Below are 22,896 nucleotides of genomic sequence, written 5' to 3'. Positions count from 1 at the left end.
TTCCATTGATCTCACTGTACAATCATACAAGGACTGAGAGGAGAACGTATATGTGGAGGAGCAACACATACATATATCTGTGCAAAGATAACATTTCATTATTTCGTCACCCTGCCCTCCCCATCTGACGATCATGCACATGAAGAAGCCGGATGTGGCTGTCCTGGGCTGGTGTGGTTACACGTGGTCTGCGGTTGTGAGGCCGGTTGGACGTACTGCCAAATTCTCTAAAATGACGGAGGCAGCTTATGGTAGAGAAATTAACATTCAATTCTCTGGCAACAGCTCTGGTGGACATTCCTGCAGTCAGCATGGCAATTGCATGCTCCCTCAACTTGAGACATCTGGCATTGTGTTATGACACAACTGCACATTTTAGTGGCCTTTTATTGTCCCCAGCACAAGGTGCACCTGTGTAATGATCATGCTGTTTAATCCACTTCTTGATATGCCACACCTGACAAGTGGTTGGATTATCTTGACAAAGGATAAATGCTCACTAACAGGAATGTAAACAAATTTGTGCACATTGTGAGAGAAATAAGCTTTTTGGTTTTTATTTCAGCTTTTGAAACATGGAACTTACACATTACATGTTGCGTTTATATTTTTATTCAGTGTAGATTAACGTGTCAATATTACATTTAGAGACATTGTAATAACTGTCCCACTCAAAATTGCAAGTGAACAATTAATTGAAGAGAAATTAATATTGAGTCCTAGATACAGCGAGAATGAATTTAGCAGGGGCTCAGTAACAGATGATACATATGTGATGAAGTAGAGTAGAGATGGAACATTCCAGACTGCAATGGTAGTCACTAACTGACATCAAAGCTGACTGTGCTTATCGCCAACTGGAGGGTGGTTGTCAAGGAAATACCCCCCAAAATGTTGATTTCAATCAAACATGATTTTTTCTTGCCTGTATTTTTTATCAAATCGAAATGTTTCATGTGCTGAAATGCTTGTTTCTAGCTCCTTAACAATGCAAAAAGTCAAACAAGCACACAAATAATCATCAGAAACAAGAAATCATAAATATCAGAACGAATCCAGTGAACCCAAATAACATTAAATTAGTAATCCTAATGCAATCTATGCATATTTACACAAAATATATATACCTAGAATGATATGTACAGCAGTAGATATTACAGTGAGCTATGTCGAGAATCCAGTGTATAAATAGTATAACTACAATGTAATGTACAGTAGTTGATATTATTTTCTGCTGGTTGATTGAATTCAGACAAGTGATTGCTACAAGGAAACAATGATTTTATTGAAACAGAAAACTATATTTCTAAAAATGTGCCAGAGCAGTGTCTTTAATTTAAAAAATACAATAAATATAAAATCTAAAATAAATATTAAATAATGGAAGAACCACTAAGAGTAGATGGAGATGAACTGTAAACTAAAGAAAAATACTATTTCAAAATGTATGAGAGAAAAGTATATGAGGTGGATTGCAGACAGGATGGAACCTACAAAATCAAAAAGAAAGAAAAGGTATTTGATCTCTTGACCTGAGTGGAATAATTCAGAAGACCAATAAACCTGTCATTTGAGTAGACTGGCATTCTCATCTATCTATCTGTTACGTCAAAGCCTCAAATCTTTATGAAACGAATAAGTAAAGAAGTGACTAGAGGAATAAGTGAGTGCTTGAGGAGGAGGTAGACCCAGTCCTGGAGTGCCTTAGCTTGAATGTCTTTTGTTTTTCAGACTTCCATTTGAGAAAAAAAGTCTCAGGTCTCATACAGCTTCCTCCAAAGCCTGTCGTTTCCTATCTGCCATTATATTTCCATACTTGATAATATAAAAAGTTATTTATATATGATGCATTACTTCTCCTTTAACCATCTCTCAGCGTCTCTTGTCATGGAGATCTTCATGGAGGACTGACATGTAACTGACATGTTCTTCATGGAGGTTTTACATGCCAGTCTTTTCTGAGTGGCTGGCAGGCAAGGTCCTCTTCAGTCATGCCACTGACCAGTCTAAAGCAGCGTGGCTCAGCCATTATTAGTACATGTTCAACCCAACTTGTTCCATTTCCCTATTCAATGTGACAGTGAAATAAGGTGGTCAGTGCAGTCCTATTTTGGGGAATCTCAGGTTGGGGGTCTCACACTGCAAACACTGTACTGCAAACACTGAGTGAGCTGGTCTGGTCTTTAAGTCCAACGATGCTGTAGGCGATTCTCTTCATGTGACCTGGTAACCGCACGCCAATGTTCCTGATGTCCCTGAGAGAGAAGAAAGTTAGAGACAGGAGCTGTTAGGAAAATGTTTCACATTCAAACCAATAGGTAGCACATGATAAAATATGATTGCATTTGAAACTTCCTACTCGGACATGATACAGCCAGTGGTGCTATATAGGGTGGGGCAGTGAGGAATGGTATGGGGAGGGGCATTTGATGAGTGCAGCATGAATGAGAGTGTTGCATTCCATAGATGAGTGTGGCATACCGGACAACAAATGCTTAACAAAGATCTGAATACTCTTACTGTATTTTTCAAACGTGGCAGTGTCCCTACTTAGCTCATGTAATGTGGTGAGGCTGGTGCATGGTTACTGTATGTGTGTAGTACTTACTCATGACTCATGGATAGCACCTGATCCATGGTTGTGATTCCAGCGCAGGCAAAGCTCTCAGTGTACTGGCTCATCTTGATGGACTCCAGCCATTCCGGCACAGACCTGAAGGGGGAGCCGTCACAGCCACTGGTGCTGGGGAGGCGGATGGACACACTGTGTGGAAAAAACGGGGAAATAGATTGGTAAGTAAATGCTATATTCACAGTATGTGATTGAAAAAAATCAACTGTCAAGTCCAGGGGAAATCAGCTTCATTCATTCGCATCTTACCGGGGATCAAAGTGAGCAATGGTTTTCAGAGATTCTGGGCTCCGGAGAAGTTTGTCCAGGATGTTGACGATGTCTGGGAAGCGAGGTCGTTTGGAGCGGTCCTGCAGCCAACACTGCAGCATCAGCTGGTAAACGGTGGATGGACAGTCCATGGGTGCAGGCAGCCGGAAGGCCTCGTTAATGGCCTTCATCACCTGAGGAAGAAGCGGGGTTTAGACCATGTCTCACAGAGCTAGTGTTTGTGATCTAGACCAACAGACTGTAAGATTATGTGTTGTGTTAATGCATGTGGGCACTAACAGTTTTATGTGAAGAGGACTGTGGGAACTATTTTGACTTAGAGGCCCTTAGTGGGTTGTTTTAAACACTCCACCCAGGATAAATACCCAGAGATGATGCATCACAGAGGCCTTGTGTTTACCCAGATCTACAGCGCTCTGTTATTTCCATAAAACAGGGAAGGGAGTGAAGGAAATGTGACGGATTAAGTGTAAGGTCTACCTCATGTTTGCTCATGTCCCAGTAGGGTCTACCTCATGTTTGCTCATGTCCCAGTAGGGTCTACCTCATGTTTGCTCATGTCCCAGTAGGGTCTACCTCATGGTTGCTCATGTCCCAGTAGAGTCTACCTCATGGTTGCTCATGTCCCAGTAGGGTCTACCTCATGTTTGCTCATGTCCCAGTAGGGTCTACCTCATGGTTGCTCATGTCCCAGTAGAGTCTACCTCATGGTTGCTCATGTCCCAGTAGGGTCTACCTCATGTTTGCTCATGTCCCAGTAGGGTCTACCTCATGGTTGCTCATGTCCCAGTAGAGTCTACCTCATGGTTGCTCATGTCCCAGTAGGGTCTACCTCATGGTTTCTCATGTCCCAGTAGGGTCTACCTCATGTTTGCACATGTCCCAGTAGGGTCTACCTCATGTTTGCTCATGTCCCAGTAGGGTCTACCTCATGTTTGCTCATGTCCCAGTAGGGTCTACCTCATTGTTGCTCATGTCCCAGTAGAGTCTACCTCATGGTTTCTCATGTCCCAGTAGGGTCTACCTCATGGTTGCTCATGTCCCAGTAGAGTCTACCTCATGGTTGCTCATGTCCCAGTAGGGTCTACCTCATGGTTTCTCATGTCCCAGTAGGGTCTACCTCATGTTTGCACATGTCCCAGTAGGGTCTACCTCATGGTTGCTCATGTCCCAGTATGGCCTACCTCATGGTTTCTCATGTCCCAGTAGGGCCTACCTCATGGTTGCTCATGTCCCAGTAGGGTCTACCTCATTGTTGCTCATGTCCCAGTAGGGTCTACCTCATGGTTGCTCATGTCCCAGTAGGGCCTACCTCATGTTTGCTCATGTCCCAGTAGGGTCTACCTCATGGTTGCTTATGTCCCAGTAGGGCCTACCTCATGGTTTCTCATGTCCCAGTAGGGTCTATCTCATGGTTGCTCATGTCCCAGTAGGATCTACCTCATGGTTGCTCATGTCCCAGTAGGGTCTACCTCATGGTTGCTCATGTCCCAGTAGGGTCTACCTCATGGTTGCTCATGTCCCAGTAGGGTCTACCTCATGGTTGCTCATGTCCCAGTAGGGTCTACCTCATTGTTGCTCATGTCCCAGTAGGGTCTACCTCATGGTTTCTCATGTCCCAGTAGGGTCTACCTCATTGTTGCTCATGTCCCAGTAGGGCCTACCTCATGGTTGCTCATGTCCCAGTAGGGTCGTTCTCCGAAGGCCATGACTTCCCACATGACTATGCCGAAGCTCCACACGTCGCTGGCCGAGGTGAACTTCCTGTAGGCGATAGCCTCTGGGGCGGTCCAGCGGATGGGGATCTTCCCTCCCTGAAGGAACAGCAACAATAACTAATCATAAGAATGAGACTGAAGGGAATGTATTCACTGGAGGCATGGCTATTACTAATGTAAAGGTTTAGGAGGCGGAGTGAGTGTCTGTCAACATCACCAATCATTTGTAACCAATTATAAGTAAAGACATGGGAAGGCTACTAAGTGCATAGCACAAAGTAGATTGTTATACCCCCACTGTTTCCATACATTAATATCAGTACTATGGATGTTTGACTCACACTGGTGGTGTAGGTGCCCTCAGGATCGTCTTCCAGCACGCGGGACAGGCCGAAGTCAGACACCTTGCACTCCAGGTTGCTGTTGACCAGAACGTTGCGGGCAGCCAGGTCTCGGTGAACATAGCTCATGTCAGAGAGGTACTTCATGCCGGCCGCGATGCCACGCAGCATGCCCACCAGCTGGTACGATGACATCTCCCCATCATGGTCCTTTAGATAGTTGTCAAGCGCTCCATTCTCCATGTATTCTGTCACAATCATGGCATGCTTGACTGCTAGAAGAAAATTATAAAAAGGTACCAATGTAGTACTTCATGTCTACAAAAGAGGCACAGTATGGTGGAGATGGGAAATAGGGGATGTTACTAGATAAAGTAAATAACTTAATAATAACTAATAAATGTCACGACTTCTGCCGAAGTCGGCTCCTCTCCTTGTTCGGGCGGCGTTCGGCAGTCGACGTCATCGGCTTTCTAGCCATCGCCGCTCCATTTTTCATGTATCCATTTGTTTTGTCTTGTTCCCTGCACACCTGGTTTCCATTCCCCAATCACACTGCATGTATTTATTCTTCTGTTCCCCCTCATGTCTTTATGTGAAATTGTTTGTGTTACGTGTTAATTGTTGACGCGCCAGACTGGTTTGCTTATACCGTGTTGTTCACGAAGATGTTTATTGTTAAACATAAATTATTGTGACTGTTTTGCGCGTTTTGCACTTTTGCCTATGGGCTGGAGGTTTTGACGCAGTTCCGTCCGTCTGTTGGTTTCTCCTGCCTCAATAAAGTGCCTGTTCACAACTCTCTGCTCTCCTGCACCTGACTTCGCTACCAGTACGCACACACCTGACAATAAATGACTATTCAGTGAATCAGTAGAGGCTGCCATTTGAGACGCAGACAGTGTCTGAGAGCAGGAACTCACACTTGGTGATGACTCCCTCCAGGCGGATGATGTTCTGGTGGGAGAACTGGCCCATGATGCTAGCTTCACTCAGGAAATCCTGCTTCTGCTTCTCTGTGTAGCCTGGCTTCAATGTCTTGATGGCTACCGCTACCTCTCCTCTCCTTGGAGCCTTCATCACACCACGGTACACTTCCCCAAACTCTCCTGTGAAACAGAAACACACAGAGAATAATATGAATTCATAACATTCTTCTTGGGGGAGGGGATCAGTGAGATTTGTTCAAAATATTACTGTAAACTAGTTTGACATTTACCTGCTCCGATGGCTTTTTGCTTAGTGACAAGACTGGGATGAATCTCGCTGGCAAACTTCAGGATAGCCGTGTTGGGGTCCTCGTACATGTGTGGGTCAACGTAGGTCTTCAGGGGCTTCAGTTGATCTGAAGAAGTGTGAAAGACAATTAGTCAAGGAGGAGATTGAAGATGGGAGATAATCTCTTTGGTAATGCACATCGCTGTTCCAATAGAGGGACTTTGACTATATATACAAAAGTATGTGGACACCCCTTAAAATTAGTGGATTTTGCTATTTCCGCCACACTCGTTGCTGACAGGTGCATAAAATCGAGCACACAGCCATTCAATCTCCATAGACAAACATTGGCAGTAGAATGGCCTTACTGAAGAGCTCAGTGACTTTCAATGTGGCACTGTCATAGGATACCACCTTTCCAACAAGTCAGTTAGTCAAATTTCTCTGCCTTCATTGGACTCTGGAGCAGTGGAAACTCGTTCTCTGGAGTGATGAATCATCTGGCAGTCCGACGGACGAATCTGCGTTTAGCGGATGCCAGGAGAACGCTACCTGCCCCAATGCAAAGTGCCAACTGTAAAGTTTGGTGGAGAAGGAATAATGGCCTGGGGCTATTTTTCATGGTTCAGGCTTGTTAAGTTCATGTTTTAAGTATCCCTATATTTCTGTTATTACGGGGCTATCACTCAGTCAAGAGTGAGCATGCGCAGGAAGTCTTGTCGTTGTTGGACCTAGCCTGGAGTGTAATGGCTACCTTGTAGTGTGTTCATATAGTAGAGTAAACTTTGTTAAACTGGAACCTTGTCGTTGTGTCATTTCGAGTTAACATTGGTAGCAGAGGATGGTTTCTAACTACAACGTGCCACCTCGCTTCGACGAGAAGAGGTCGTACGAAAGTTGGAAAAATGAACTGGGAATCTGGACACGCGTTACTAATCTGGACGCGAAAAAGCAAGCACTTGCGGTGGTATTATCGCTCGAGGGAAGAGCGAGAGATACAGCACTGGAAATATCCGTTGAGGATTTGAACAAGGATGACGGTATGGGAACTTTGATCACAGCACTGGATTCTGTATTTCTCAAAGAAGAGAATGACCGTGCCTACGAGGCATATTCAAACTTTGACAGTGTTACGAGAGATATTTCGGTTGCAATGGCAGACTACATCATTGATTTCGAACAGAGGTACAATAGAATGCGCAAGTACAACATGGTTCTCCCAGATGCAGTGTTAGCTTTCAAGTTGCTAGACACTGCTTGTCTAGATGGTAGGGAGAAACAGTTGGCTTTGACTGCTTGTACTGTGCTGACTTTTGCATCTATGAAGTCGGCACTAAAAAGAATATTTGGTGAGAAGACGTCTGTCGCGCCAATAACAGATGGAATGCAAGTGAGTGACGCAGCATATTACACCGAGCAGCACAGAAAAGGCGCCAACAAGTCACATTCTCAAGACAACCAGAAGAGGGCGCCATTTCCCGGCACAAATCCACTGGACAAATATGGAAGGAGATCGAAATGTGCAATTTGTCAAAGCACTTACCATTGGGTTAAAGACTGTCCTCATAAAAATGAACAAGTTAAACTAACAGAGGAAAATGTAAACACAGAGATAGAGCAGTGTAACATTACACTGTTTTCAAATGAATCTGCTTCTGATACTGAGATTTTTATAGTTGAATCCTTAGGATCTGCTGTGATTGATACTGCATGTACACGGACAGTGTGTGGTGCAAAATGGCTTGATAGCTATGTCAGTGAACTAAATATGAAAGAAGTACAAAATATGATTGACACACCAAGCAACAGAGCTTTCAAATTTGGAGACGGGAGAATTGTCCATTCTACCAAGAGAGTTAAGATACCAGCAAAAATTGGTCAGACTAAGTGTCACATTGAAACAGAGGTGGTCCCTACAGATATCCCCTTACTATTAAGCAAAGCTTCCCTCAAGAAGGCAGAGGCTGTACTAGACATAAAAAATGACAAGGCAGTGATGTTTAAACAACCAGTGACTCTTGAACTTACTACCTCAGGCCACTATTGTGTAAACATTTTAGACAAAGACATCACACAGAGTCCATGCAAAAATGAGATTCTGACTGACACAGAGCACATGAAGATTCTGACAGTCACAGAGAACATGAGCACTAAAGAAAAACACAAAGTATTGTTAAAGCTTTACAAACAGTTTGGACATGATACAGTTAACAGACATCAGAAGTTACTCAGCAGTTCAGGGAATAATGATGATGAGAAGTACGAAACTGGAAACAAAGTGTACTACAAACGAGTTGACTGTCAAGAGTGGAAAGGACCGGGAGTAGTCATTGGTCAAGATGGTGTGGTGATATTTGTGAGGCACGGAGGCATGATTGTCAGGGTGCATCACTCAAGATTGCGGAAAGTAAATGATCAACAAGATAGAGGGGCTGTTGCTGAGAATCAGTCTCCTAATGAAAATGACAAAAAGGACACAGTAACAGACACAAACCTACCAGATGTCGCATCCGATGATATGGACACCGAAACTAACACAGGAAATGGAGCAGAGACCTTCAACCATGCCACAGGTAATACTGTTGAGCGTTCAAATGAGGAAAACATTCAACAGCCACATGTGTTAAGAGAACATGGTTGTTCCAATCTGAAAACTGGACAAACTGTTAAATACACGGACAGAGAAAGTGGTATTCCACATACAGCAACCGTCATTGGACGAGCAGGACAAGCAAAACACAAGAACTGGTACAACTTGCAGTACTCTGAACCAGCTACACTTTCTGGTACAACAGGGTCAGCTGACCTGCCACTTGTAGATAATATCAGAATTGAACCAATGGAAAATCGAGAAAAACAGAATGACATTCAAAATGATGATGTACTTGAAACAAAGGACGTGTCATTTGACTCAGCTAAGCTAGATGAGCTCAGTAATTGGAGGAAAAATGGAGTGTTTGAGGAAGTCAAAGACATTGGCCAAAAGTGCGTCTCAACAAGGTGGGTGTGTACCCTTAAAGAATCCTTAACTGGAATAGTGCCCAAAGCACGTCTAGTGGCTAGAGGTTTTGAGGAGCTGGCTGCTAAAGAACTCCCAAAAGACTCACCGACATGCGCCTCAGAGTCACTCAGATTGCTGATGTCAGTGATCTGCCAGAAAAAATGGAAACTTAATTCCATAGACATCAAATCTGGATTTTTGCAGGGAACAGAGCTGTCAAGGGACATTCACATCCGACCTCCGCCCGAAGCTAAAAGCGAAGGAACACTGTGGAAAATAAAAAAGTGTGTGTATGGACTGGCAGATGGATCACTCTACTGGTACAACAAAGTCAAGGCAACAATGCTGAATACAGGTGGAAAAATGTCACAAGTGGATCCTGCAGTCTTCTATTGGCTTGATCAAGACTGCAATGTGACTGGAGTACTTGCCTGTCATGTTGATGACTTTATCTGGGGTGGCTCACAGACCTTTGATTCAACTGTGATTCCACACCTCAAAGCTGTTTTCTAGGTTGGCCGTGAGGAGCATGATCATTTTTGTTATGTTGGCATAGAGTTTATTACAGTTGATGGAAAAATACTGATGCAACAGGAGAGCTATATCAAGAATCTTCAACCTATCCACATGGATTCTTCAAGAGCCGTACAAAGGAATTCCCCTCTGTGGAATTGAAGCTGGTCAATTGAGGTCAAAGATGGGACAAATTTTATGGGCTGCGAGACAGAGTAGACCTGGTTTGATGGTTGCAACTTGGCATCTAACACAAAACACGCTACTGTACAAACCATTCATGAGGCAAACAAAGTTGTTCGTAAACTGAAATCACAACAAGTGACTTTTAAGTTTCAGCATGTTGGAAAAGATGACTCTTTGAAACTAGTTGTCTTCCATGATGCTTCGCTAGGTTATCACTGGTGGGACAAAACGGCACTTCCTACCTGTAGTTTGTGTCACTGACAACTACTCATTAGTTGATGCTGTGAAGTCAACCAAGTCTGTCACAGAGAAAAGACTTTGAGATTAGCAGCATCAAGGAATTTATTCAAGCACAGAGAATCCAGCGGATTCTGTGGTCGACCACAAAGGAACAGCTTGCTGACTGTCTGACTAAAAAAGGAGCATCCGGTCTTGTGCTCCTACAGGCTCTCGCTCCTACAGGCTCTCAGTAATGGAAAGTGGCAGCTTGAGTAATACAAATAAGAACTGTCACACAACCCATTTGTAATGGGGATCTTGAATAATACTTGGACATTTAACTATGTTGTTGATGTTTTATTTGTCTTTAAAGAAAAGGGGGAGATTGTTAAGTTCATGTTTTAAGTATCCCTATATTTCTGTTATTACGGGGCTATCACTCAGTCAAGAGTGAGCATGCGCAGGAAGTCTTGTCGTTGTTGGACCTAGCCTGGAGTGTAATGGCTACCTTGTAGTGTGTTCATATAGTAGAGTAAACTTTGTTAAACTGGAACCTTGTCGTTGTGTCATTTCGAGTTAACAAGGCTAGTCCACTTAGTTCCAGTGAAGGGACATTTTAACGCTACAGCATACATTCTAGACGATTCTGTGCTTCCAACTTTGTTGCAACAGTTTGGGGAAAGCCATTTCCTGTTTCAGCATGACAATGCCCCCGTACACAAAGCGAGGTCCATACAAAAATTATTTGTTGAGATCGGTGTGAAACTTGACTGGCCTGCTCAAAGCCCTGACCTCAACCCCATCGAACACCTTTCGGATGAATTGGAACGCCGACTGCGAGCCAGGCCAAATCGCCCAACATCAGTGCCCGAACTCAATAATGCTCTTGTGGCAGATTGGAAGCAAGTCCCAGCAGCAATGTTCCAACATCTAGTGGAAAGCCTTCCCAGAAGAGTATAGGCTGATATAGCAGCAAAGGGGGGACCAACTCCATATTAATGCCCATGATTTTGGAATGAGATGTTCGACGAGCCGGTGTCCACATACTTTTGGTCATGTAGTGTATTTCTTGGATGCTGTGATTCCTACCTGTGCTGAAGAAGTAGGGGTCCTCTGATCCCTGTCTATGACGGTAGTTCATTCTCCTGTTAGGAAGCACAGTCACTATTATGATTGGCCAGACAATATGCAATGTTAAGACATTCTTATTATGTAAGGTATCATTAAACTGCCCGGTGAAATATTCTGTTAACTCATATCCAGATAATGTTGTTGACTCGTCCTATACTCGTATATACAGACAGGCTGCCCTATCAGTAAGGGCAGCATCATCTTCAGCCACAGACCCAGTCAGCTACAGTTACAGTTTTTAACAGCTACTCTGGCTGTTACTGATAAAAACCCTCTTCGAGATGACATGGCATTACATTCTCAATCAGCTTATTAAGAAAAACATTTACTCACTATGACTGAGATACAGTATGTGGTTGTCCCACATAGTTATCTTAAGATGAATGCACTAACTGTCGCTAAGTCGCTTTGGATAAGAGCATCTGCTAAATTACTGAAATGGAAATGTAATGAAATACCAAATGTGAACTACATCTTAGGACAGAGGGATATGATAGGATTAGTGTGTTCTAACCGTTTGTGCAGCAGTAGAAGGACTACAACGACGAGCAGCATGATTCCTCCTCCTACTACAGCTCCCATAACCCCTGTGTAGTTCTGGACCTGAGACTCTGCTGAAACACAACCACAGACAACACAGTGAGATCACAATACACTCACATTTTTAAACGTCTTGTCTGGATATTAGAGACAAACAGTGTGGTGTCTCTAGGGCCACACTTACCAATGGGCAAGGTTTTGAACTCATGCTTCATACTGTATCCCCCTGGGTTTCCCTCAGGGCTGAGAGCCTGGACTCTGAACACGTAGGCCGTGTCAGGGGAGAGGTCACTGATCTGCACCGTACTCTTGTCCAAAACCAGGACTGTGTATGCAGTGACATCACGCTCACTGTCGTCCTCCTGCACGGGACAGGGAGAGAGAGGAGCACTGAGAGGGGATTCACTATAGAGATATACTAATACTATTATATATATGTTGTGTTTAATGTGTGACTGACATGGAGAGAAGAGAGAGGGAGGAGTGTAGTTGTCTGTCTTGCCTTCCTGCGGTACATGAGTTCGTAGCGGTGGGTGATATGGGATGGTGCTCGGCTGGACAAAGCCCAGGACAGAGACAGGCTGGTGGGGCTCCGCTCGTCCAGACGGATGGATGTCACCTTGGGGGGATCAGTGAAGTGCAGAGAGGTGGTGATGGTGCTGCTGGGTCTCTGGCTGCTGTACTGAGACACTCCGCTGCGGGCCTCTACAGTGAACGTGTAGTTGAGGTGGGGCTCCAACTGGCTGACAGTCACCACAGTGTCCTGGAGGTCCGTGGGGTCGGGCTGGAAGCGGACCTTCTCCCCACAGGGCACACACAGGGCCCCGGTGCAGCGCTCACACACCACGCTGTAGCAGATGTCCCGGCGGCCTCCTGTCACCAGTGGGGGGCTCCAGGACAGCTGCAGCCTGCCGTCCGCTGACAGAGTGGTGGAGGCCAGGTCACGAGGGGCGCTGGGTGGGGCTAAAGGAGGAGGCAGAAAGTAGACAATAGTTATTATGAGACATTCCAAATGTTAATACACCAGATGAAGAACGCTCAGATCCCTCTATCAACAATGATGATGACATAAAGACAGTATAGCCTATGAGGACACAGGATAAAATAAGGAATGGCTGTAGAATTGGCTAATCCTTTGTTAGTGATAGGCCTGGCTGTAGCTGACTATCTGGCCATTGTTCTTACCAGAGCAGGCTGACATAAGAGGGTCTGATGGGGAGCGGTAGAATCCCTCCATACATGGACACAGGAGGGCGCCGGCTGTGGATGGCTCAGTATTCTCAGGACAAACCTCACAGGACTCACTGGACATAGAGTCTTTAAAGGAGCCTGGCGTACATGCTGAAAGAAACAGGAGGATGCTTATTAGTTATAGTATTATTAGTATCCACACGTACACAAGGGAAAGAGTGTGTGATTGAGTTACAATACATTAAAACGATATCTCTGTCAGTCCCCTGGGGCTTGACAGGAAACTCAGGCTGTGGTTAAACTGTAATCACTGAGGCTTTGTATTTAAACAGAATGGAATGGGATTTTCCGGACGATTTGCCTCCACTTGTCCTTTGCGCCTCAAGTTCCATTCTCAAGTTGCACTGACAGTCAACCGGATGCCACGGAAACACTCAACATAGCAGATGTTCACTCTGTACAACCGTTCCCTTTTGAACTGCAAAATCAGCACTGTGAATGCTGGTGTGGGTATTGTTTGAGGAGCCTAACGGAAATAGCAAAATGGTTACTGCTGAAGATATTCAATTGACCTGTGTAGGATATAAAGAGGGTGTGTGTGTGTGTGTGTGTGTGTGTGTGTGTGTGTGTGTGTGTGTGTGTGTGTGTGTGTGTGTGTGTGTGTGTGTGTGTGTGTGTGTGTGTGTGTGTGTGTGTGTGTGTGTGTGTGTGTGTGTGTGTGTGTGTGTGTGTTGGACAGAAACCAGGATGCAAGGATTGCAAGTCTGAAACTGTACCTCCTTCCTTCCTCCGGTGACAACATGCTAGGATGGAGCAAGGGAGAGGAAGTCTGGAGGAAGTAGAACTGGTAAAGGGGAGATGTTGTTGACCGACCGTGTTGTTGGAGCCTAAATCAATACACATTTTTTAGGAGAATCGATGTGAATGTTTACTTTAAGAAGCGATCTCCTCTCTCTCACCCTTTATTCTAATGTCTCCCCAGGGGATAAGTCTTTCATCAGGCCTCTATAGTGAAGAGGGTGACCTGTGATGGACAAGAGGGATCTGCCGGTGACTTAACCACCATGGCAGAAGGACCGCTGCGTAACAACCAGCCCCACAATAGAACAATGGATATGAGTTTTGAGTTTGAGTAGGGGGGATTGAGAAGAATAGATGGATGGGGGATGGTTTAGGGTCTCAAGTACTAACAGAAGTTCTCTCTGGGGAATCACTCTGGGAGTGTAGGGGTGTATAGTGCTCCGAACGCATAAGAAAAGGGGGCTAGCCTGTTTCATCTGGAGAAGGAGCAGCAGGACTCCTGCCATGTATCAAAGCACCCCTACCCCTATTCATCTATTGTGACTGGGATTGGATTGAGTGGTTCCATAAATATGTTGTGTTTATTCATTAGAGCCCTAAAATGGTGGCATGTGCGCTGCATATATCAGTGACAGCATTCTTTCAAGATCACTCTGAGAATGTTTGAATCTCAGTGAGTGAAACTTTACAAGACTAAAAAAGGAATTTGACAGAATTATTACATATTAATGTGGTTGTTTGTTATTGATGAATTGCATTAAGAGTAAAAAAAATAGATTTTCTTACAAAACTAAAGAAAGAAAAAAAAATATCTGACAAAGTGGTAACTGAAATAATGCCTCACATTATCCTGTTCAGTCCCTTTGGACACGGCAGTGCTCTTTATGAATGAATGGAGTGGTGGAGGCAGTAATGTATCTGTTAATTTCATCTATGTTTTGATCTCTGTGTAGGCCCATTGTTCTAATGAGTGGGAACAAGGTTTAGAGAGCTCATTGCGTGTGTTAACAACCGGATGAAAGAGCAAAGAGGAGTGAAGTTGGGCATATCATTCACAAACAGCTGTCCTTTTGCTCCACACTAATCCTCTTGATAACATTTTTTTAAACTTTATTTAACTAGGCAAGTCAGTTAAGAACAAATATTCTTATTCTCAATGATGGCCTAGGAATAGTGGGTTAACTGCCTTGTTCAGGGGTAGAACGCCAGATTTTTACCTTGGGGATTTGATTTTGCAACCTTTCGGTTACTAGTCCAACGCTCTAACCACTATGCTACCTACCGCCCCTTGCCTAACTTAACTAAGTTCCTGGCAGTTCCACACATCTAACTGACCAACCTCTCATGTGCCCGCCAACTGTTCACTAACCACCAACTACCCTCCCTAATGACTTCATACTGAGTCACGAACAGCCATCTTATTTGAGTCATCCTGGCCCAACCTTCCCCTTTACTTCCTCGTTCCCAGAAGATGTTCTCTGGACCTTTAGAGACATAAATCCCTTGCCATTGACAGGAATGTGTTTCTGCTTGACTGTACAGAGAATTAGGGTATGACTCAGTATTATAAATGAGTATAATAATGAACTGAACAAGTTTGTCATGGCAACCCTGTTTGGGTCTTTTCTGGCTTTATCATCTTTTAATATATATATACAGTTGAAGTTGGAAGTTTACATACACTTAGGTTGAAGTATTTAAAACTAGTTTTTCAACCACTCCACAAATTTCTTGTTAACAAACTATAGTTTTGGCAAGTCGGTTAGGACATCTACTTTGTGCATGATACAAGTAATTTTTCCAACAATTGTTTACAGACAGATTATTTCACTTATAATTCACTGTATCACAATTCCAGTGGGTCAGAAGTTTACATACACTAAGTTGACTGTGCCTTTAAACAGCTTGTAAAATTCCAGAAAATTATGTAATGGCTTTAGAAGCTTCTGATGACCTAATTGACATCATTTGAGTCAATTGGAGGTGTACCTGTGGATGTATTTCAAGGCCTACCTTCAAACTCAGTGCCTCTTTGCTTGACTTCATGGGAAAATCAAAAGATTATAGACCTCCACAAGTCCGGTTCATCCTTGGGAGCAATTTCCAAACGCCTGAAGGTACCACGTTCATCTGTACAAACAATAGTACGCAAGTATAAACACCATGGGACCACGAAGCCGTCATACCACTCAGAAGGAGACGCGTCCTGTCTCCTAGACATGAATGTACTTTGGTGCGAAAAGTGCAAATCAATCCCAGAACAACAGCAAAGGACCTTGTGAACATGCTGGAGGAAACAGGTACAAAAGTATCTATATCCACAGTAAAAACGAGTCCTATATCGACATAACCTGAAAGGCCGCTCAGCAAGGAAGAAGACACTGCTCCAAAACTGCCATAAAAAAGCCAGACTATGGTTCGCATCTGCACATGGGGACAAAGATAGTACTTTTTGGAGAAATGTCCTCTGGTCTGATGAAACAAAAATAGAACTGTTTGGCCATAATAACCATCATTATGTTTGGAGGAAAAAGGGGGAGGCTTGCAAGCCGAAGAACACTATCCCAACCATGAAGCACAGGGGTGGCAGCATAATGTTGTGGGGGTGCTTTGCTACAGGAGGGACTGGTGCACTTCACAAAATAGATGGCATCATGAGGGAGGACAATTATGTGGATATATTGAAGCAACATCTCAAGACATCAGTCAGGAAGTCTTCCAAATGGACAATGACGCCAAGCATACTTCCAAAGTTGTGGCAAAATGGCTTAAGGACAACAAAGTCAAGGTATTGGAGTGGCCATCACAAAGCCCTGACCTCAATCCCATAGAAAATTTGTGGGCAGAACTGAAAAAGCGTGTGCGAGCAAGGAGGCCTACAAACCTGGCTCAGTTACACCAGCTCTGTCAGGAGGAATGAGCCAAAATTCACCCAACTTATTGTGGGAAGCTTGTGGAAGGCTACCCGAAACGTTTGTTTCGGGTAGCCTCCCATGTAAAATGGCCTTTTGAGTGACTAAAATATCACCCATAATATTTTTGGGGGGTAGAAATGCTGAAATTTTTGAGGGAAAATGGCATTTCTCTCTCATGGCTTACTACCAGGAAGTTTGAAAAGACAGGCTGAGTGGCGGAGAACTTATATTCATGAGCTCGCCTTGACTGACAGCTCTTTGAAACGCCTATGTCAAAAAACTTGGATGCAGTGAGCAGTGTTGCAGTAAAATCATCTCAAGCAAATGTGGTGATCCACAAAGAAACTCAAACAGCATTGAAATTGCATCATTAATGTATTTTTTTAATACATCTTCTGTTTGGCATGTCTCTTGTGATGCGATTCACAGCAGCACTGACAGATGCCTCTGCCAACAGTTCTGGACATGGTACATTCCTGAGCTTGGCCTTCCCCCTTCGGCTGGAACTATCAGACCCTTCGGGGTACCCTTCCTCAGGCTTGGAGCTATGGTATGGTGGAATACTTTCTCAATGTTAAGATAAATGTCTCTTTAATGTAGTACGGTAACAACATAACAATCTATGACAGGGTTCCCTAACTGGCGGCCTGCGGCCCGGGTTTGGCCCTCAGTTTTTAGACATTTTAGAAATGTTTTTGAAAATGAAATACAGAAATGTCTCATTTACATAAGTATTCACACCCCTGAGTCAATACATTGTAGAAGCACCTTTGTCGGCGATTACAGCTTTGAGTTGTCTTGGGTATGTCTGTATCCACAAGAGACACATCTGGATTTGGGTTTTTTCTCCCATTCTTCCTTGCATATTTGATCAAGCTCTCATAAGTTAGATGGGGAACGGCGGTGAACCGTAATCTTCAAGTCTTTCCACAGATTTTCAATTCTAGTCTTGGCTTTGGCTGGGCCACAAAGGGACTTTCACATTCTTGTTCTGAAACCATTCCAGCATTGCATTGGCTGTATGCTTGGGGTCATTAAATTCTCTAAAACGACGTTGGAGGCGGCTTATGGTAGAGAAATTAACATTAAATTCTCTGGCAACAGCTCTGGTGGACATTCCTGTACTCAGTATGCCAAATCCACACTCCCTCAAAACTTGAGACATATATGGCATTGTGTTGTGTGACAAAAATTCACATTTTAGAGTGTTCTTTTATTGTCCCCAGTACAAGGTGCACCTGTGTATTAATCTTGCTGTTTAATCAGCTTCTTGATATGCCACACCTGTCAGGTGGATGGATTATCTTGGCAAAGGAGAAATGCTCACTAACAGGGATGTTAACAAATTTGCGCTCAAAATTTTAGAGAAATAAGCTTTTTGTGCATATAGAACATTTCTGGGATCTTTTATTTCAGTTCATGAAACATAGTAGCAACACTTTACATGTTACGTTTATATTTTTGTTCAGTTAGTTGATGATCCCTGATCTATGAGCTAACCTGGTTGCCTAGCCTATTGGCTATATTTTACTGTAATAGGGAGTCAAAGGGATACAATCCAAGTAATTATACCACCCAAGGTGACTGGGATCTCTGGCTTCAACAAGGGAGCCTCTTGACCCGTCATAAACCACAGACTGACTCAGTATAACCTTCCTGACTGAGATGGGCGTGATGGCACAGTCCCTGTAATCTGTGGTTCGCCTCAGCCAGGGCTATGGACGCACACAAATAGCTGTGTGGAGAAGACACACTGCTAAAGGTACTCTTCAGCTGGCACATCAAGTCACATGGCTCTCCTTAGCCAATCAGTACGGGAGGGAACGTGAGGGTGAACAAATTCCTTTCAGAAATCCCCAGTTCACTGAGCGTAAAGTAATGTAATGTTCCTCCCTCCCTGCCCCCCCCTCCTTTCCAGTTTCCTCCTGATAGCTCAACACACCACACCCTGGAATACCAAAGACATGGCAACTTTCATACAAACAATGTGAGCAAAAAATCATTTACATTTCAATTCATTACTGCAATGTGTTCCATCTAGGCGTACTCTCAGTGTTTCTCAACTACAACATAAAAAAAACAAATGCCTCTACCAGTCCCCTTGCCTCAAACAAACAGATGTATCCGGATTATATGCATTCAAACATTCTTAAACAACATTCCTACTTAAACTACAAACTTTTACGCCTCATGCCCCTATAGTCTACAACAGATTTCCCTCGTACATTTTTCATTGTCCATAAAACAGTATCCTCCTCACCCCACCCCATTTCTAAGTCCTGAGAGACAAACACAGTGGAAAGAAAATGTTGGCCAACACTAACAGGTAGAATGATTCATGACCAGGAGTGCTCTTTACAGCAGTCAAAACTTCCCCAAAATTCCCTTATGCCTTGTACCTCTGCCACATTCTCCCACATGCAGTCCCTTTCCCATATTATGTTTGGAAATAGTGTTACAATCCTAAACATCTCTTGGTATTGCTGTCAAAACAAACAAAAACATGTCCAAATACCTTTCACTGTTTTGTCTACATTCATTCCTGTAAATCATTCTACACCTGACCTGCTTTTATTTTTGTTTGTGAGATGTTTGAAATCAAAATTAACATTCATGTCTGTGAGGTGTCTTAAATCACAATTAACATTCTTGTGCACAGTGTGCAGTCATTTCTAAAACCCAGCCAGGGTGGTGGTTAGGCCTTGCACTTCTGTAAATACAGCTGCTGTTGAAAACGAACACCTAACATTACAACAGGTAGGGTGTTGGGGTGTGCAGGGAGATGCATTACGTGAAGCCTGGCTGTAGTCTTACCTTGGCAGGAGTCTCCAACAACTTCATAGCCTCCGCGGCATTGGCACTGTCCCACGGGCACCACCCACTCTCCCTCAGCGGTGCAGTAGATGCGTGGGGTGGCCTGGCTCATGGCGTTCTGCACACATGTTCCCTCCACCTCCCTCAGGGCATCTGTTACCGTCTCTGGGAAGGCGGCCAGGCTCTGCACGGTGGACGGACAAGTCTTGTAGTACACCCTCACAGAGAGCAGTGCCACACACGCTCCCATGTCCTGGAAGGCCAGGTAGAAGCCCTTCCTGGATAGAGGGCCCATTGTCCGTGTCTCCACGTTTACCTTCAGCACACCGCGGCCCCGCGTGATTTCGTCCGACGCGATGGTGGCCACTTTGCGGAACTGGCCCTTATGGAAGCTGGTGCCCACGTCGGCATCGGCCTCGAACATGTGCAGGTTGAAGGTCTCTTTGCAGGCGAGCGAGGCGCCGTCGAAGGTGTTGCAGTCCCGCACAACGAAGTGCAGCTCCACAGAGATGCGGGTGGTCCCTGGGCGCCCCTGGATGAAGGTGGTTCGGAGCCAGTTGTCCTGCTCACCCGCGTCGATGTTACACACACTGTAAGTGTAGAGGAGGGAGCCATTCACCACTGTCTGGACTATCTCCCACTGAAACAGAGAGAGAACAGAGGTTTAGTTTAACACAATGTACAGGGCAAGACACAACAAGTGAAGGAAGGAGAGAGAGGGTTTTAAGAGAATGAGCGTAAGATTAAGGGGATTATGTTCTCGTCAAGGATCAGTTGCTGTTTTATTGATGAAACAACTGTCTGCCTGCTGAGAAGCCTATAAACTGCTCAAGCTTTCCTGCTACTTTTCTTCCACACGCCAGGGAAGGATTTAGTCTGGACGCGTGGATTGCTCACTACATGTGTGGTTTCCACGAACTGACGTGGGTGCCTGTGTGACACAGACATAACACTAAAACAAATACTTTTGTGGAATACCAAGCATTATGGCAGTTAAAGTTTTTTTTATAAGTTCATGGAAAAGACATGGCAGCAATATTGGCTGTGATTAAGTCTGTTTTAAGAGAGGGAAAATAAGGAAATGCTTGCCTGGTAGCAGGATTTAAAGGAATCCATTAATTAAGCACATGGCTTTAAAAGCATAACCATCATGAAATCATTTAACCCCTCAGATGGCTTCCATAAAGGCATATTTCATTGGACCATGCACAGTGAGTGCTTTATTCCAAGTGTGAGAAGGGAGAGTGTGAGAAGGAAGAGAAGATAGATATAGATCAAGAACAAAGTGCATTATTAAAACATCCACTCCAAAGTCAAATGTAAATGTGTTCCATAAGTTTGGTGAGAATAGACAAAACATCATAAAATAGGGGGAATCCTACCCAATACATAGAGAATGCATTGGAGGATCTGTAAACTTCACGGTCACAAAAGAAAAGCAGTTAGGGCACTGACGCTGACCACGTCCTGTTGCTTTTTTAACACAGTCAACCACACTACTATAGATAGAGGAATGCCTCTCTCCCCCTCCACCCAGTCTCCCTTCCTTTCTCCTTCCATCAGTCTTGTGTTCTAGTTTGACTGACAGGAACCTCCCAAATTTATATTACCACAGCAACAACAAAAAAGTTTTTGGTGGAATATTGTTGGAATGATGACAACCTGTTGGCTATTTTCAGTTAGAAAATGTACTTTTGTCCTGTAAATTCAGATGCAGCTCTTACGCTGACATTTTATGACATTCATAGTTGTATTATGAAAGGGTTGCTCTAAAACCAGTGTAGGCTAGCTTTGCCAAAACTTTGCGAGCTGCCACTCATTACATCTTTCACAGAAAACTGTTCTGAAGGAATGAGCGAGGAGAGAATGTCTTGCATGTGACCTTTCAAAAATCTGCAATTCAAAATGTGGCTTGGAATCTACATTGTGTGACATCTAGCCTAAGTTTCACACCATCTGGTGTATCATGTGTAGACCATCCATCTGGTTAGACTACTGCAATCCTTATATTTTCTCACTATATGGTATGGTAACTACTCACCCCTTCTTCATATGGCCAGGTCAACCATCCCAACTCGCCTCCTGAAGCTTTCATATCCAGCAGCACCTCTACAGAGATCATTTTAGAGCACTATTAGTAAACATTCTTAGTTCATATGAGGAGCCTTTTCATTAGAAAATAATAGGCATAAGTTCTGATGTGTTATAAGAAATTGAACATGTGTAATAAGCGATGTACTCTACAAGTAAACTGGATTATCAAAGTTACTTTGTTTCTCTGAGACAACAATTATTAAAGTAGCCTGCTAGAAATTGCCAGGCCTAGATTCACCAAATAGGCCCAATATAACGCCATCCATGGCTTTCAAGAGGACATGCCCTGGCATGACAAATCTGATCAAATAAGCCATGTCCATTTAAGTAAACTATGAATTACCATGTCCTTCAACCCCCGTGTTTGCATGAAAAGGGCAGAGGAAAGTATGGGAATTTAAATAGCATGATATAGGGAGTGAAAATTGTTGGGAACATCTCTAAGAACCCATGCAAGTCAATCACAGCCTACACTCCCATCCCTTCTCCCTTCAGTACAAGACCCTGTCCACTCCAATACTGAAACTAAAAACTTTGAATGAACAATGGCATCACCTAGCAACTCTCATCTGAAGGAATTTCAGTGTCAAGTCCTCATTGTGAAGTAAAATTCCTTCCTTTAAATCATGATCAAATACCACCATTACCAAGTTGTATAAATTAAGAATAATGAAAAGTATCATTATTGCATGTTTAAAGTAGCAAAGTTAGCCTACAATGTACTGCCTTTCTTTTATTTAAGTCAACATAGGCTAATTATTTTTTGTATTTAACAATTTACAATTATTTTCATCAAAAAAGAAACTGAACAGTACATGAACAAGCCCATGGAATTGTTTGAGGGATCTTTCCCCATATTGACAAGTTAGTTATCATAGAAAAAGAAATACTTTGAATAGAAAATAGAAATATTGGAAGAAAGACTGTATAACACTGTAATATAGACAACATTGCAAGAATATTACAAAACTTCAAGAATACCATGTCACAGCCCAATCCCCCAACTCATAAAACACAAAGCAAGGCTCTTTACTATCGCATTTTAAAACGAAAAATAGAGTACGTACGTTCTTTCGCGTGAAGAGTAATACATATATGGTTAATAAATAGATACAAAAACAAAGAATAAAAAGTAACACGACGGAAATCCATTTAAAAAAAACCTTTTGACGGCAATTCCTCTCTGATCTGATCTCGGAATATCGCCGAACTTCTGTGAGCACTACCGGTGTTAACCGCCCTTCGTTTCAGCCGAAAGTTCCATAGAAAAACAGGTGGCATGATGAGCTCCGCCTTTGGAATGTGGGCACAA

General features: G+C 43.6%; 1 protein-coding gene across 2 annotated transcripts; it reads right to left on the bottom strand.

Moving 5' to 3' along the window:
- Positions 1-574: 574 nt before the first annotated feature.
- Positions 575-22,809, bottom strand: LOC120058928 (ephrin type-A receptor 2-like). Of its 2 annotated transcripts, none has more exons than XM_039007679.1 (15): positions 22,652-22,809; positions 21,532-21,599; positions 19,491-20,130; positions 12,955-13,110; positions 12,230-12,732; positions 11,954-12,131; positions 11,744-11,843; positions 11,188-11,243; positions 6,181-6,306; positions 5,885-6,070; positions 4,962-5,236; positions 4,567-4,716; positions 2,882-3,075; positions 2,609-2,764; positions 575-2,255 (listed from the first exon to the last, which is right to left on the bottom strand). In XM_039007679.1, the coding sequence occupies exons 1-15, from the start codon at positions 22,734-22,736 to the stop codon at positions 2,135-2,137; spliced, it is 2,994 nt and encodes a 997-aa protein (XP_038863607.1). In that variant the 5' UTR covers positions 22,737-22,809; the 3' UTR covers positions 575-2,134. The 2 variants fall into 2 exon arrangements, with proteins under 2 accessions (XP_038863607.1, XP_038863614.1); XM_039007686.1 differs by having other exon boundaries at positions 4,962-5,233.
- Between the last annotated feature and the right edge of the window lie 87 nt (positions 22,810-22,896).

The sequence above is a fragment of the Salvelinus namaycush genome, chromosome 2 (genome assembly GCF_016432855.1).
Source record: "Salvelinus namaycush isolate Seneca chromosome 2, SaNama_1.0, whole genome shotgun sequence".
Taxonomy (NCBI): Eukaryota; Metazoa; Chordata; class Actinopteri; order Salmoniformes; family Salmonidae; genus Salvelinus; species Salvelinus namaycush.
Note: the sequence above shows the minus strand (reverse complement) of the source record. Positions and strands in the feature narration are given on the sequence as shown.

Coding starts and splice junctions, on each gene's coding strand:
- LOC120058928 (XM_039007679.1), bottom strand. CDS start 22,736: ATGGATTTCCGTCGTGTTACTTTTTATTCTTTGTTTTTGTATCTATTT. Junction 13,111..19,490: donor TGTTGGAGACTCCTGCCAAG/GTAAGACTACAG, acceptor TGTTTCTTTCAG/CATGTACGCCAGGCTCCTTT. Junction 11,244..11,743: donor CTTCTACTGCTGCACAAACG/GTTAGAACACAC, acceptor GCTTCCTAACAG/GAGAATGAACTACCGTCATA.